The sequence below is a fragment of the Ailuropoda melanoleuca genome, chromosome 15 (genome assembly GCF_002007445.2).
Source record: "Ailuropoda melanoleuca isolate Jingjing chromosome 15, ASM200744v2, whole genome shotgun sequence".
In the NCBI taxonomy this organism is placed as follows: domain Eukaryota; kingdom Metazoa; phylum Chordata; class Mammalia; order Carnivora; family Ursidae; genus Ailuropoda; species Ailuropoda melanoleuca.
In genome coordinates this window covers 80581104-80596777 of record NC_048232.1, presented here as the reverse complement: position 1 = coordinate 80596777, position 15674 = coordinate 80581104, and the positions used below count along the sequence as shown (strand labels likewise).

The window sequence follows — 15674 nt, the reverse complement described above, 5'->3', positions numbered from 1 at the left end:
GGGGGGGCTTGGGGGGGAGGGGTGAGAGCGTGGCCGGTCCCTGAGCCCTGGGTGCTCCGTGCCAGCGCCCCAGACTGGCTCCCCATAGCAGAAAGCCTGGAACACACTTCTGGAGACTGAGCCCCGGGATCTAAGGGGGAAGCAGAGGCTCAGCCAGCAGGCTCCAAGTCCGTGGCCTTCACGAAATGTCCCCACAACCTCCTGGCTCCCACCTCATGCTATGCTGTGGGGTGACAGAGCCCTTCAGCCCCGATGGGCTTTGGGACACCAGACAAGGTGCTGAGCTCTGCTGGGCCTCAGTTTCCTCATCTGTAAGGTGGGTCATTGTCGGTCGAGGGGAACAAGAGGACGTTGTGAAGGTGTCCAGCTTGCAGCTCCCTTGGCTCCATGACCACCTGAGCCCCCCACAACTGCCTACCTTCATGGGGTCCATGTTGAACTTCTTACGCCCGATGCATAGCTCCTTCTCCTTCTGGGCCAACCGGCTGTAGACACAAAGAGGTCAGTCTGGACTGCCCCAGGACCCCAGGGCACCCCCTCCGAGCCCCAAGGATGCCTTGCTCAGCCAGAGCCAGTATTCCCCAAGAGCCTCCAAGTGGCGTTCTCACACCCTGCATTGGAATCACCTGGGAGAGCACGAGAAGTGCAGGGGTTGGGCCCCTCCCAGGGCTCCTAAATCAAGTTCTTCCTATGGGCCCAGCCCCAGCATTTTAACCAGCCCTCACCTCTCCTCCGCGGTCTCGAAGCAGTCAATCTGGGCAAACACATCTGCGATCTCGTCTTTCAGCTTCTGTGGGGTGGCAGGGGGGCATGACGGCGCGGGGGGGATCTCAGGGGCGGAGGCTGGGATGGAAAGAGATTCCCGAACCCCCTCCCCCACGACCACTTCCACACCTGGATGTGACCCCTGACTCCACTGAGCTGCCATTGAGGGCCCCTACCCCTGAAAGAGCCCTTTCCCAGATGTTTTTTCTTCTTTTTTTTTTTTTGAAGATTTTATTTATTTATTTGACAGAGAGAGAGGCAGCGAGAGAGGGAACACAAGCAGGGGGAGTGGGAGAGGGAGAAGCAGGTTCCCATCCGAGCAGGGAACCCGATGCAGGGCTCGATCCCAGAAAGCTGGGATCATGACCTGAGCTGAAGGCGGACGCTTAACCACTGAGCCACCCAGCTGCCCCTCCCAGTTGTTTCTTATCCTCACACTCTCAAGCCAACCTATATGCCTGTTGATACCCGATTCCCCAAGGGCTCCTGTCTTGGGGGAGGCAGTGCCCAAGTCCCCACCCTTCACCCCATTCTATTTCCATCCTTCCCAGCTCCCCTCTGCAGCTGTGGCGTCTCCTGCCTTTTAGCCAAGCCTACCCAACAAGCCCTCCTCCACCCAGCTGCCAGCTTCCCGAAGCACAGCTCGGAGCCTACCTTTCCCCAGCTCCTTCCATAGCTCCCTACTGCCTCCCCAGCTACAAGGCACGAATCCCAGCCCTAGAAACAGGCCCCAGCTCCTCTCTGGCTTCTATCGCCCATCCATTGACTCTTTCATTCGCCCTTGACTCAGTCCCCTCTCCCCTCAAGTCTTTTTCATCTTGACCTTGCAGGAGGTGCCCAGCACCAGAGGACCCCCTAATTACACCAACCACGACCCCTGGGCAGACAGCAGAGTGGCGGCTTGTCCAGCACCCCCCTACAGGGCAGGAGCATGAGTCCCTGGCATGAGCCCTAGAACCCAGCCCAGCCGTTCCTCACCTTTCCCTGCAGTCTGTGGGATGAGCGTGGTCCCCAAGCTTGTCTGGGAACCCAGGGGCAGCCGGGGGCTTGGAGACTAGATCTGAGCCCAGTCGTCTCCAGCCCATATGATGATCTTGGCCAACTAACTGAGCGGCTTCCCCACGATTCACTTGCAAGTATTAATCGAGCACTTACTATGCTTTGACTATCAAGCTGGGGATATGGTGGGCAAGAGAAACCCAAGCTTTCACGGAGCTCCCAGTCGGATGGGGTTGGGATCATAGGGGTCATGGGCAAATGAAATGACCGTGCAGAAAATGATCTGAGCCCCTACACTGCGGTGAGCACGACGTAAGGGATAGGCTTGTCTAATGACCATGTCATACACCCGAAACTAATGGAACAGTGTGTGTCAACTCTACTCAAATAAAAAAAAAAAAGTAAATGATCTGAGTCGTGGTACAGGAAGAGCCTGGCACATGGTAGGTCTTGAGAAAATACTTGCTGAGTGAATGATTCTGTATCTTCAACTTTCTTAGGTAGACGTGTGGGGGGGGCGGGGATGGGGTCCCAGCAACCCCAGCGGGGAGGTCAGGGAAGTCTCCAGGAGGCAGCATTGGAGCTGACAATGAAGTCATGAGAAAGATGTGCCACAAGGAGACCTTAGGAGAGTCCCAGGCCACGGGAACTGTGAGTGCAAAGGCCCAGGGGCAGGGCTGAGCCCAGTTCACTCCAAGAACAGAACCAGGGCCTGCCTCAGAGGTGGCTGAAAACCAGATGAGTGAAACGTCTGGGCGGCTGGTGCATTGGCCAGTGCTGGGCACATACTGGTGTTATCTTGACGAAGTGGTTTAAGTTTTAGAGGCGCTGAAACTGAGGCCCAGCGTAGAGATGAGACCTGATGGGGGCCACACGGATGGGAGTAAAGCCTGCCGTGCCGTGAAGTGCAGAGAGCGTCAGGCGGGGCTCGGCGCATAGGAGGTGCTTAGCAGATTGCCCCTTCCCCCCTCCCCCATGCTCATCTCCTGGCTCTCTCTGGGTCCTGGCAGCTGGGCCCGGCAGTGGGGAGCCCCCCTGGGATTCCGGTCCCCCCCACTCCTGGGGGCCGGCCCCACCATCCGAACAGGCTCAGTCAGGAGTGAGTGGGGAGGTGTGTGAGCGTGTAGGAGTATGTTGCTTGTGGGTGGGAGTGCTTGGAGGGTGTGTCAGCAAGAACGTGTGTGTGGACATGCACACGCATGTTTGTGAGTGTGAGTGTGCACACACCTGGATGTCTTCCAGAAGCTGTTTCCGGTGCCACTTGATCCTCTGCAGTTCCTCTGTCTCCCCGCTGCTCAGCTCCGCTGGGTCTGGAGAGAGAAGAACCAGCGGTCACTGGCCCATTCACCACCCTCCCCTCCATCACTCCGCTCCAGCCACATGGGCCAGCTCTCGCTTCCCCAGAGCCCTCTTCCCTCCAGAAACCCAGGGCTTGCTTGCCCTCATCACTCAGGCTTTGGCCCAGATGTCACCTCCTCCAGGAGGCCTTCCCTGACTACACTCCCTAAAATAGGCCCTACCGCTACTCTCCCCCTCACCCAGCTTTGCACCCTCTGGGTACAGACTCCCTGAAACCATTTTGTTTATTTGCATCTTTTCTGTTCTGCTCATTATACTCCCAGAAGCATGAGAGCAGACATGTCAACACTTTCACTCACTGTTGCATCCTCAGCCCCTAGAAAGAACCTGACACATAGCAGCTACCCAAAATACTTGCTGGAGGCATTTGTCCTTTCTTGGAACTTTCATTTACTCTTTCCCTGGATCCCGTGTTTATCACTTATCCACTTGCTTATTTGCACAACCAGGAAGTGGTGTATCATTTTACCTCACATGCCATTGGCCAGAAGTAGTCACATGACCACACCTAGCTGCAAGGGAAGCTGGGAAATAAGCCTTTAGTATGGTGGTCCTGATACCCTTACTATGTAAGATGGGAAGACTGGGTTTTGGGGGACAATTCACAGTCCCTGCTGTAGACACTGAGGCTCAGAGAGATGAGGTGACCTGGCCAGGGTTCTACAGGGACAAGCTGCTGAGCCGGAGTGGGACTTGGGTTGAGCTAGCTACAAAGCCTGGGTTCCTTCCTCATCACCTGGAAATGAATGAGGGGAGACACGTGTGTGCTGGTATTCTGTGCAAGGTGCCACACTGACCCCCCTCTCACCCATCGTGTGTCCTGTTCCATCTACAACACTCACCTAGTCAAAATCTCTGTGGACCCCCTATTACTTAGAAAAATTCTCATTCTGGTCCTGGCCTCACTAGCCAGCCTTATTGCCCACTATTCTCAGTAAGAGCCTGACAGTCCAGCCTGCCAGCTCCTCACTGTCCCCAAACTGTCCCTCAGTCTTACTTCCCCACTTTCGCCCATGCAGCTTCTCCGCACTGGGATGCCTTCTCCTGTCTGCCTGTCCATACGCTCCCTGACTCTCTAAGCCCTAGCTTTAGGGAATACCTGGTCACATTTGTTTTAGGTTTTCCAAGGACAGACATTCTCTCTCCCAAATGAAAGCAGAGAGAATATTTTTAAAACTTTATTTAAACTCAATGAATTAACAGATAGTGTACGATTAGTTTCAGGGGTAGAGGTCAGTGATTCATCAGTTGCATATAACACCCAGTGCTCAGTACATCACACACCCTTCTCAATGCCCATCACCCAGTTACCCTATATCCCAACCCCCTCCCCTTCAGCAATCCTCAGTTTGTTTCCGATGGTTAAGAGTCTCTTATGGTTTCTCTCCTTCTCTGAGTTTGTCTTGTTTTATTTTTCCCTCCCTTCCTCTATGCTCCTCTCTTTTGGTTCTTAAATTTCACATATCAGTGAAGTCATATAATTGTCTTTCTCTGATTGACTTATCTCACTTAGCATAATACCCTCTAGTTCCATCCACATGGTTGCAAATGGCAAGATACATGTTTTTCGATGGCTGAGTAATATTCCATTGTATATATATCCCACATCTTTATTCATTCATCTGTCAATGAAAATCTGGGCTCTTTCCACAGTGTGGCAAGCAGAGAGAATAGGAAGGGCTCCCTTTCCCTACCTCTCCCTCCCGGCCATCTTGGACTCTGAGATGGAACTGGGTATTAAAATGGGGAGGCACCAGGCAAGTGTTCAAAAAATGGTAAGTGTCCAACACATGTATAATGGGTGCTATGTTGTGCCATCAGCTTTCCCCTTCAGGACCAAGGCACCCATTCTCTTAGTGGCTAGGGGTGGGGTTGGGGGGTAGCCTGCTGCTGTCACAGCTGAGTCCCTCCCCAGGAACTTAACTCAGCCAAATGGAACTGCCTCACTCAAGGATATGCCCCTCCCCAAGGACAGCCACTGCATTAAAAGCCAAGACCTTTTGCCTAGTTTCTGGACCTGAACCAATATTCAGACCTAGACTCTGTTGACTGAGGAGAAGCTAGGTCCCCAGAAGGAAGGGTCCTGCAACACTGAGACAACTATATATGATAATGACACATTGACAATGACCGCCCTGCTTAAGCAGTCAGGATGGGTCTGTGACCCACCAAGTCATTAAGTCATGTGAGCACCAGAGCGATCCTTCATAAGTGGTTCACTCAGAAACAAGTGTGAACAGAGCCAAAGGGCTCCAGTGAGCCCCACGGACAGGTCACACAGGCCCCCTTGTCAGCCACTGTGGTTGTATCTGGTCCCTCAGCTCACACTGCGTCTGCATGGGTAGGTCCCTTGTGATCTTTCTGGCAAAGGAGCAAAATGCCAGAACTCGGTGCCAGAATGGGTGGCTTAGTGTTTGGGGACAAGTAAAAGCTGGATAGCTATTGAACTGCAGCCCTGCTCAAAAACGTCCTGGACAGACGGTGGTGGAAGTCCTCCCAGCGGGCAGAACTGTGGCAGAGCACCTGCTCGTCTATTTCACGGGCAAAGAGCAGTGGCGTGAAGTGAGAATACGCATGCCTATAGGGTGTGAAAATTAATAAAAGGCACTCTCTTTCGGAATGGAGTCAGGAGGCCAGCAGGGGGAGCTCTCATGCCCTCCGCATTGCAGACCCAACAGAAGGAGATCACACCTTGCAAGTGGAAAAGATTTTAGCTCCTACTTTACTCTCCCAGCGGGAGGAAGGAGGCTTTTCTCCTCCCTCAGCAACAGCCCAGCGGATGAGAAAGTTACAACTCAGCCAATGAAAAGCCACCACACCTTGAGCTCCCGTTAACTCCAATGGAGTTAACTTTCCGTCTCCCCTCTCCTCTGTAAAAGAGCTTCCTCTCCTCTGTCCTGTGGACTTGCCTAGGGTCTGGCCATAGCTTGGTTGTCCTGGATCGCATTTCTATACTATTCTGGAATAAACCCATCTTTGCTGGTAAAATAACTGGCAGTTATATTTTTCAGGTTAACAGTGACCGAGAGAGGATGGCTTGACCTCTTGGTCCGAGGCTGGAAAGAAGGAAGATTGGAAGATTGGAAACAGAGAGGTCTAAGGAAGAGCAAGTGGATGGTCCCCTAGGAGTGAACATGGAGGGTGAAGTGTTGTTTTTGTTTTTGTTTTTTTAAAGATTTCATTTATTTGAGAGAGAGAGAGTATAAGTGGGGGGGGCAGAGAGAGAGAGGGAGAGAAAATCTCAAGCAGATTCCCCACTGAGTATGGACTTTAATGTGGGGCTCGATCCCCTGACCCTGGGATCATGACCTGAGCAGAAATCAAGAGTTGGACGCTCGACGGACTAAGCTCCCCAGGCGCTCCGAGGGTGAAGATTTCTGTGAGGCACACTAATGCTTTCCAGCAACCATCCAAGAGAAGGCGTGCACCACCAAGCAGACAGAATGACTGGCCCGTGACGTCAGCCCGTCTCTGACCGGCCAGCCCCGTGCTGGTACGACTCTCCACGGATGAGGCGACACTTGCCACCAGAAGCTGCCAGCCTGCTGGAGCAATGGCACAGCTTCTCAAAGGTGCAGCTGAGATGTTGGCTTGGAGCCGACAGCGGGCTTGGATGGATGCAGTATCCACCCTAAAGCAACGACTGTTAGACGGTGCTCTGTCCCCAACAGGTCACTGACATGGATCCAGGCACAAGCAGTAGGCGTGACTCAGCGTACCCTCCTCCTGGGGACCGCCACTTGGGAGTTTTCTTTTCTGTCCCTGCAACTCTGAGCTCTGCAGGCCTACAGATCCCAGTTTCCAGAGAGGAGGGGAGAGGTGGCACTTATGCCAGGGGACAGAGCAAGAGTCCCATTAACCTTCAGCTCAGAAACACCTACTTTCTGCCAGCAGCTTTGTGTAAATGATGCGTTTTAATCCTTAGAGCTCCTGGAAGTGGCCAGGATCCCAGGAGACGTGTTGACACGCAGCTCTCACTCTTGCCCTCAAGTCTCCCCACCTCATGCCCTGTCCATCTCCTTTGTTCCCACGGCCCCACCCCCACCCCCACGCAGACCACAGGCTCGGCCTTGGGTAATGCAGGGTATCCCTGTGTCTCCCTGCCTCCCCTTGGCACCTCTAATCCAGACTCCCACGGCATCCCCGTGTCCTGGGGATAAGACCCCGAATCCCCCCCGGGGCCCACCAGTCCCGCAGGCACGCCCCCATCCTCAGCACCCACTATGCCGTCCCTGCCCTGGGCCAGAAGCCTCCTGGATGACCCGTGCTTGCTCCCACGGGCGCCCTCCCCACAGGCCTGTGCACGTGCTGTTCCCTACATCTGGAATGCCTTTCCTGCTCCCTTCTATCTTGCTAGCCCCCACTCCTCCTCTCGCCTCTCAGGTGCCCTCCGGTTCAGTGTCTGGGCCTCTCCCTCCCCTTCTGTCCCCACAGCAATCCCAGGATCTGCGGGGACAGCTCTGAGATCTTGCCCAATAAACAAGCGAAGCCGTCTGTTGGGGGCGGCGCGCGGCTGGGGCACCTACTATGTGCCAGGCCCTGTGGGCTCCGGGCTCTCGCCGTCCTCTACCCATTGGATCCCAACGGCAGCTCTGGAGGAAGGTCTGTCTGATCTCATTCTATAGATGAGGCTCCTAAGGCTCAGAGAGGTCCAGTGACCTGCCCAAGGCCACACAGCTGGAGGGTGGGCACACCCAGGCCCCGCTAGGACTCGGAGGCCACCGCCCTGATGTGGATCTTCTGACGCCAGATATTTTCATGCAAATTGTCAAAACCCCATCGGACACTGGCCCTGGTGGTTCTGACATGGAAATGCTGACCATCGCTCCGTGTTTGCAATGAAGGCCAGCTGCGGAATGATGCCCGCACTCTGTTCCTCTTTCCCTTTCTGGGGGGTGAGAGAGAGAACCAGGCCAACTTCCTAGAGCTGGGGAGACTGAGGCACAGGCATGGGTGGAAAGTGTTCTCGGGACAGCAGGCTGGCACGGGCGTGTGGGAAGTTGGTCCTGCATTCTTTCTGCATAAAAACTTGTTCTGTGGTCTGGCAGGCAGGCTCATGGACCCTCTCAGTCCCCTGTCCCCTTTCGGCAGGATTCTGACCCCTGTGCGGTCCCCACGGTCACCCGAGGCGCCCAACCTTCCAACCCTTCACCTCTGTGTTTCAAAGCGGGGACTTCTCTGCATTTCAGAGCCAAGCGCAGAGATGGTTCAGGAAGGGTGACAAGGACACAGAGTGAGAGCCTGGTGATGCTGGAGTTTCAAACACCGGAGCAGCTCATGGGCGTGCATTTTGATAACAACAGAAATAGAACACAAACAAATAATAGAAGAAGGACCCGAGCCGCCACCATGAACTGCGGGCTCCTCCCTTGGCTCTGAGTTTCACACCTCGCAAAGGCTGCCCGTGGACAACGGACCCCACCCACACTGCAGGCTGGGCTGCCCTCTGCGCCCCTGCCCAGGCCAGCTGGGGGTGCCCCAGTGCCCACCCCTATCTGCTCCCCAGCTCCTCCTGACTTCCCCTTTGTCCTTCCTCTTTCCCATCATATTTTTAGAAATCGTTCTGCTTGCAGCCCCGCTTCCAGGACAGCTGGCCTTGCTTCCCCTTTCCAGGGCAAGAGGAGGGCGCTCTCCTGGGCCCCCCCCAGGGGAGAGGCGCCCAAGAGTCTCTGCGAGAGGGGCTCTGGGGCAGGAGGGGTGTCTGGCAGAGCTGCTCCCCGCCCCAGCCCCCGAAGCTCTGTGGGTGTCGTGTGGCTTCCTCCCCACCCCCAGAGCCAAGCTGTGTCTATTTTTAACTGCACCCGGCCTCCCTGCACCAGCCCAAAGGTGCTGTCTTTGGTCACGTAGGGGCTTTGCTGCCTGGACCTCTTGTCTTCCTGGCAGGCCCTGCGGGGGGAAGGGGGCCTGATTTGCTTCTGGGCAGAACACATGGCAAGAGGGGAGGCTGTCCTGGGGGACCTTGGCCACCATCCTGTCTACGGGACGGATGGGGAACCGGAGCCCACAGAAGGAAAATGCTCACCACGACCACTGGCGGGTTGGTGCAGGGCTGACGCCCGAGCCCTACTCACTCACTTTCCCAGCTCAGGCCGGGAGCGTGGAACCCACTGACAAGATGACGGATCTGAGCTCCGAGAGGGGAAGGCACCTGGCTGTGGAGGAGATTTGATCAAGACCCACTCTGGGTAATGGAAGGTGACCTTCCTTCCCTCCTTCTGACTCCTCCTGGAAGTTTTCCCAGATCTCCCGCTCCCAGGTGGAAGGAGCCGCTTCCTCATCTGGCCTGGGGCATTGTGCTGCAGGATCTGTGTCCCCCTCCCCCACATCCTGGATCAGCAGCTCCCCCATGGCTGGGCCCACGACCGGGTCACTGCGGTCCCCAGCACTGCCCCGCACAGGACCTGCCCACAGGCGGACCGTTGATAGCATGAGTGAATGAACGAATGAATGAACCAATCCATGGAGATCTCAAACCTCTCAACATACTGCGAGCATCGACTTTTCTCAATCCACTTCCCCCAGGGCCAGCCTAAAGCAGAGGAACAACCTAGCTTCTGGCCTCCCGTCAGTCCTCTCCTCCCCGTTCACCTCTGGGAGCCTCCGTTTCCTCCTTATGGAGACAGCCATCCCTGTTCTGAAGGACTCAGTCTGTGAAGCCCCGAAAGAACAAAGTAGTAATGGTGGGAAGCCAGGCAGCGTGTGCGGGCATGACCTCCCTGCCCCTGTCGCCTCGTATCTGCTGAGTGACCTTGAGCCCAGGGCTGCTCCTTGTGGGTCCCCTCTTGTCTTCTAGTCGCCACCTAAGACATATTCCGGGAGCCCGTCCAGGCCATGAGCCACCTGCCACCGAAAGCCCAAAGGCTGTTGAAAGGGATGGGTGGTTCTCTGTGTTCCCCAGAGCCCGGGGCCAGGGAGGCCCGGTGGGCGGGGTCAGGCCGCTCTGTGTTAGGTTTTGTTTGAGGAAAGGGTTCTACTGCTCGCAGGGTGGATGTCATCTGAACCTGGGAAACTGGACAGCTCCTGGCAGCCCTGGTCCGCCAGACTTCCAGGCAGTACTGGGATATCCTGAGGACAGGGCACAGAGGCTTTGCCCTGCTTTCCCTGTCTTGCAGAGACGCTACACCATCCTGTTCTCTCCTCTTCCCCCTCGACACAGGGTCCTGCTTACCAGGGAGGGTCTCAGCCATGGGTCTCTGCTGCTTCTCCCTGCGCCCCCTCCACGGGCGCTCTGGGCGGTGGCCTCAGCCTCCGCAAAGGCTGTCCTCACCCCCCTGCCTGAGGCTAAACGGGAGCTTCAGGGCCCTTGTGCCCCCCAGACAACCACTGTCATCTTCAACTTGAGCAAGCTTTCTTGCACTGACAGTTCCTTCCCCCTGGAATATTCCTTTTCCAGGGACCACTATGGATCACTCCCTCCCTCCTCCAGGCCTCTGACCAAATGGTGTCTCCCCCTGAGGCCTTCTCGACCACCTTCTCCCATCATCCTTACCCTACTTGGCCGTGCTTCCTTCCGCTTGTCGCCTCCTGGTGTATTACGTGAATACCTTTACTGTCTGTCTCCCCCCCAGAGCGTGAGCTCTAGGGCCTGCTTTGTTCACTGGACCCCCAGCTCCTGGAGCACAGCTTGGCACCCGGCCTGAGCTCATAAACCTTTGTTGCTTGCTTCTGCGTTTCCCACCTGTCTTAGACCTATGTCTATATCGATTCCTTCCAGGATCCTGGGAAAGCAGGCACTATTGTCTCCATTTTACAGAAGAGGAAACAGGCCCAGAGAGGTTGGCCCCAGGTGCTTACCTGGGTGGCACACGTCCATTCTGAGGCGCTGGGGAAGGGTGGCCTGTGCTGCCGTGGCCTGCTGATCCAGCTGCTGCGGGAGCTGGCCGGGCAGAGATGTGTCACCTCGGCTACGCTGGCCCCTTCCGGGTCGCCCCGCCCAGTGCCTGGTGGGGAGGAAGTAGGTCCCGTCTGCTAGGATCTGGTGTGCAGGCTGTCGACGCAGCAGCACTTCCTAAAACCAGCAGAGTTTCGAGTAGCGGGGACTCTTTGCATTTTTGGGTGCAGGCAAGGGAGATTTAGAGACAACAGAGACAAACAAAGGGAGGGGTTGGGGGATAAAAAGAGAAAGTGAGACAGCGAGACACACACACACACACACACATACACACACGTGCGCATGCGTACACAGTGGATGATGGCTGCTGGGGGACACAGTCTTCTCCAGGGGACACGGGCCATTTACTTAGCAACCTCCCCAGATATCAGCTGAAGGGTCACCTCTGGACAGCTGGACCCCAAAGACCCCACCCTACAAGCTCTAATTTGTCCACTCTCCCTCGGATTCAGCATTAGCAAAGGCTTTGCTTCCCCTCAATGACATGTCTGGCTTTTTCCTGTCTAGTGACCAATTGGCGATATGTTTAGTTTCTCTTTTCCCTCAGGCTGCTAGGAAACTCAGAGTCAAACCTGAAGCTCCTTTACAGCCGTTCTACCGTAGCATATGGGCTTTGGGGCCAGACTCAGCTGTATGACTCTCAGCTCTGCCCCTCGGGACTGGTGAGAACTCGGGCAAGGTCGCTTATCTGCAATGAGCCTCAGTTTCCTTACCTAGAAAAGGGGAATGATAATCCTCTCCTCAGGGTTATAGAAAAGATGGTGGGAGAGAATGTGTGTAAGATGCTTGGGACACAGTGGGGACTCAATGAGCACCGTCTCCTTTCCCTTTTGGTTTCTATTTTCTTTCTGGTTAAAATTCCCAATTTTATTGCTATGCCTTTTCTTGCAAGTTGATCTAATTTCTTTGTGGAAAAAGTGTTGTGTAAAGAAATAGCTATAAAATAGATGGTCACTCGGTGTAAGTTTGTGGCACCTATCGATTTATTCATCTGTTTCCCTTCCAGCCCGGGGGCCCCATGAGGACAATATCACCTCCATTTCTCCGTGTCTGGTAAGAGCAATGAATGAATGAATGAATGAATGAATGAATGAAAGGAACATAGGGGAGATAGTGTGGTTGATGCCAAAGTTGGCTCCACTTTCCACCCTTTCCTGTGTACACCCCTCTTTGCATAACTACACAGCCACTCCTCCCACCAAGCAGTGGAATCTGTTTCTCTTCCCCTTGAATCTGGGCTGGGCTGTATCTCTCTCTGGCCACCTGCCTGCCCAGCTGCCATGGGAACCAGCCTGGGTTAGCCTGCTGGAGGACAGGAGGCCATGGCTGTTTTAAGCCACCAACTCTTGGGGTGGTTTGTTACGCAGTGAGAGCTCACTGATACAGGTGAAATCCAATGCCTTCATTTCATTGAAGCAGAAACCAAGGCTCATTTCTGGGACATGCTTGACCAAGTTGGAACTTGAGTTAGTGGCCAGCTCAGGGCCAGACCCACCTGTCTTGTGCTCTCAGGACTCTTGGAACCAGCCCCCCTCACCCCCCGCTGCCCTTGGGCTCTTGCCTAGCTCAAGGTCATTCTCTAGCAAACTTGTTGAAATGGTCTCCATAGTAAATTAGATTTTTCTCTACGCATCTGGGTCTGAAGCACAAAAGCCCATTTCCTGGGTCACTTCAAGGTGACATTCCCTGTGCAGAAAAGTTAACACAGCAGGACTGGGGCTGTGATCCTTTACCAGGACTGCTTGCAGGTGTGGCCTTTGGCTGGTGTCTGGGAATTTGGGTTTCTGGAGGGATCTTGCTGTTCCCTGATGAGAGTGGCTCACTGAGCCTAAACTGTGTAAACACCGTGGGTTATGCTAAACACCTGCTTTCCTTCTGGGAGTCTGAAAGTTTGGTATATGCTGGGCAGAAGATGCCTACGTGACCAGCCCCCAGTAAAAACCCCGGGCGGTGAGTCCCTACTGGGCTTGCCGGGTTGACAGCACCTCATGTGCGTTTGGACACTTTGCGACTAGAGGATTTAGTGCCTCCTGTGTGACTCCGCTGGGAGAGGACTGTTGGACACTCATGCCTGGTTTTCTGCGGACCTCACCCCAGGCACTGTCGCTGGGTTCGCTTTGTACCCTTTTGCTGTCATAGATCATGGCTGTAGGTAAGACTATGTGCTGAGTTCTGTGAGTCCCCCAGGTGAATCACTGAACCCGACGACGGTCTTGGAGACCCCTGAAATATGCCCCAGTGCTGCCTGATGGGTGTACATGTCCCTTGCCCGGGGCCACAGGCTGGCAACTGGGGCTTCCTGTTCTGTCGGAAGGGCTAGGTAGGTGGTTCAGTTATTATGACTAACTCATTCTCTAAGACTCAACTCAAATGCTGCTTTCTCTGTGAAGCCTTCTGTGATTGCATCTCGCTTCCTTCTGCCCCTCCAGTCCTGGTCAAGCCTAACAGCTTGTATGCAGGTAGTCTGAGAGGGAGGGACCTTCTCATTGTGGGTGGCAATGGGTTTGGTAGATTTAATAGGAGGGGGTCGTGGAGACCTGGATTCAAATCCCAACTCAGCACTGGCTAGCTGGGTGAATTTCTCCCATCTGAGCCTGTTTTTTTTTGTCATCTGCAAAATGGGGACAGATAAAATTAAGTTTCTTTATAGGAAACAGAAAACCCAAATAACAGTGGTTTAAAGAAGTTGGAGGTATATTTATCTCTTGGGAGAAAGAAGCCCGAGGTAGGTAATATAGGACTGTTCTCATAGAAGCCAGGGAATCAGGGATCCAGGCTTCCTCTAACTTTTTGCTTCTATCCTCAAGGTCTCCTCATGGCCCAACGTGGCTGCCTGATCTCCAGCCATTGTGCCTGAATATCAGGTGGGAAGAAGGATGAAAATGGGAAGGGCTTCCTTTAAAGACCCCTTTCTGAGGCTCTTTCTAGCCTGAGGTCAGCCTTTTTTCCTGAAACGGGTCTCTGTTTTCTCCATGTGAACTACGTGGAAGTTCATAGTTGGTTATGGGACAACACACAGCAATCCCCAGACATGGGGTCTGGGAGGTCTTTAGACAACCTCCCCCACCACCATTTATGGAGCTCACTACACACCAGGCACTGTGCTAAGTGCTTGCAAATCCTTTCATTTAATCTTTTGCATAACCCAACAAAGTGAATTACTATCCCTGTTTTATAGATATGGAAACTGAGTTCAGAGAGGTTAAGTTACTTGCTTAAGGTCACACAGCCAGGAAGAGGCAAGCTCAGATTCAAACTCTGTCCCGTGTGACTTCATTCCTACTTTGAACTTATATAAGCATCGCTTCAAACATTTAGAAAGTTTAATGGCCTGCCCACTCTTTGGGGGAGAGGTAGGAAAGATCCAGCACTTGAATCCGACTGTAATAAAACCATGTAGGTGATGCTTTCTGTTGCCCAAAAGCTCAGAATTTGTCACCTGTTGGACATAGCTGACTCAAGGGCAAGAGAGCTGGAAAGAGCTTAGGGATGGTCTAATTCAATGACTTCATTTACATGTGTGATAACTGAAACCTCTTCAGAGAGGGTCTTAACAGAGTGAGTAAGGGGCAGAACCTGCCCTTGAACCCATTTGGGTTGCACAGTTGGGGTAAACCTTCCATCCATCCATCCATCCATCCATCCATCCATCCATCCATCCATCCAGTAGAGTAGATGTATGTACATTCACTACATGCCATGTGCTGTTCTTGGCATTGGCACAAGACAGACAAAAATCTTGGCCCATGTGGGGCACGTGGTTGAGTCATCTGGACCGGGTGGGACGTGACAGGTAGTGGGCAGGGTGTGTGTCTGTGATGAATCATCTTTGAAGTCCCTCCCTTTCATAATTTTCTCTGATTTCTCATTTTTTTCTCATGACTCGGAACTGGAGGGAGCCTCTGCCAGGCAGATGGAACACCCCTGCGTCTTGGGAGTGCTATGGCTCTGGCCTATGAGACCCCAGCTGCAAGTGGGACTTCGGAGGGGGCTTTCCAAACATGCCCGATATCCCCCCGACCTATCATTCCTTGTCCAGGTTTCTCCGCAAGACTTTTCTGGGACCCTGTAGCACAGAGGGACAGGAGGAAGCTGGGCCTGGGGGACAGTCCATGGCTTAGTAAGTCAAAGGCTGGGATGGACATCAAGGGCAGCAGAGATCACTTTGATGTCCAAGTTCATGTCTAGAAATTGCCCCTAATGAGATAATTACACACACGTGGAAAAGGATGAGCCCATGAAGTTTCTTCCCAGCATCCCATTGGTAACAGGGAAATTTGGTAAGAGTCAAACACTCATCAGGGACTGAATGGTTAATAAATTATGCTGAGTCCAGATGATGGGCCTGTGTGAGTCATTGAAGAGAATAATGAGGATATAGAATTCAAACATCTTTTGGTTTTCAGTAAACGTAACTCAGTCTAGCTTAAACTGGAATTTACTGGCTCAGTTCCTGGAGATGTGGTTGACCTTGAGGATATGGATATCAGAGACTTAAGATGTGTCTCTCTCTCTCTCATTCTCTTGCCCATTCTCTCAGTCTGTCTGAGCTGTTTCTTTCTTAGATGGGTTTTCTCCATAGGGCAGCCAGCCCAGCCACAGACAGTGCCAGGCTCACATCAGATCACCTTTGACTTTGGAAAGACAGCCTACCCACTCC

General features: G+C 53.8%; 1 protein-coding gene and 1 long non-coding RNA gene across 4 annotated transcripts in view; one reads left to right on the top strand and one right to left on the bottom strand.

The window, feature by feature from the left end:
• The window catches only part of CYTH4 (cytohesin 4), a 29202-nt gene extending 18123 nt beyond the window's left edge, over positions 1–11079 (bottom strand). The window contains exons 1-4 of one of the 3 annotated variants that reach the window (XM_034643487.1): positions 10918–11079; positions 2992–3074; positions 726–790; positions 419–485 (exon numbers count right to left, since the gene is read on the bottom strand). In XM_034643487.1, the coding sequence (XP_034499378.1) occupies positions 419–485; positions 726–790; positions 2992–3074; positions 10918–10936 (234 nt within the window). In that variant the 5' untranslated portion in view covers positions 10937–11079. The remainder of the gene's footprint in view (positions 1–418; positions 486–725; positions 791–2991; positions 3075–10917) is intronic. The other 2 variants (XM_002914565.4, XM_034643488.1) reach the window with 2 other exon arrangements.
• A 518-nt stretch (positions 11080–11597) lies between these two features.
• LOC117796460 overlaps positions 11598–15674 on the top strand; it is a 12053-nt gene continuing 7976 nt past the window's right edge. Inside the window, exon 1 of the long non-coding RNA XR_004620989.1 lies at positions 11598–12067. This is a non-coding gene — a long non-coding RNA (uncharacterized LOC117796460). The remainder of the gene's footprint in view (positions 12068–15674) is intronic.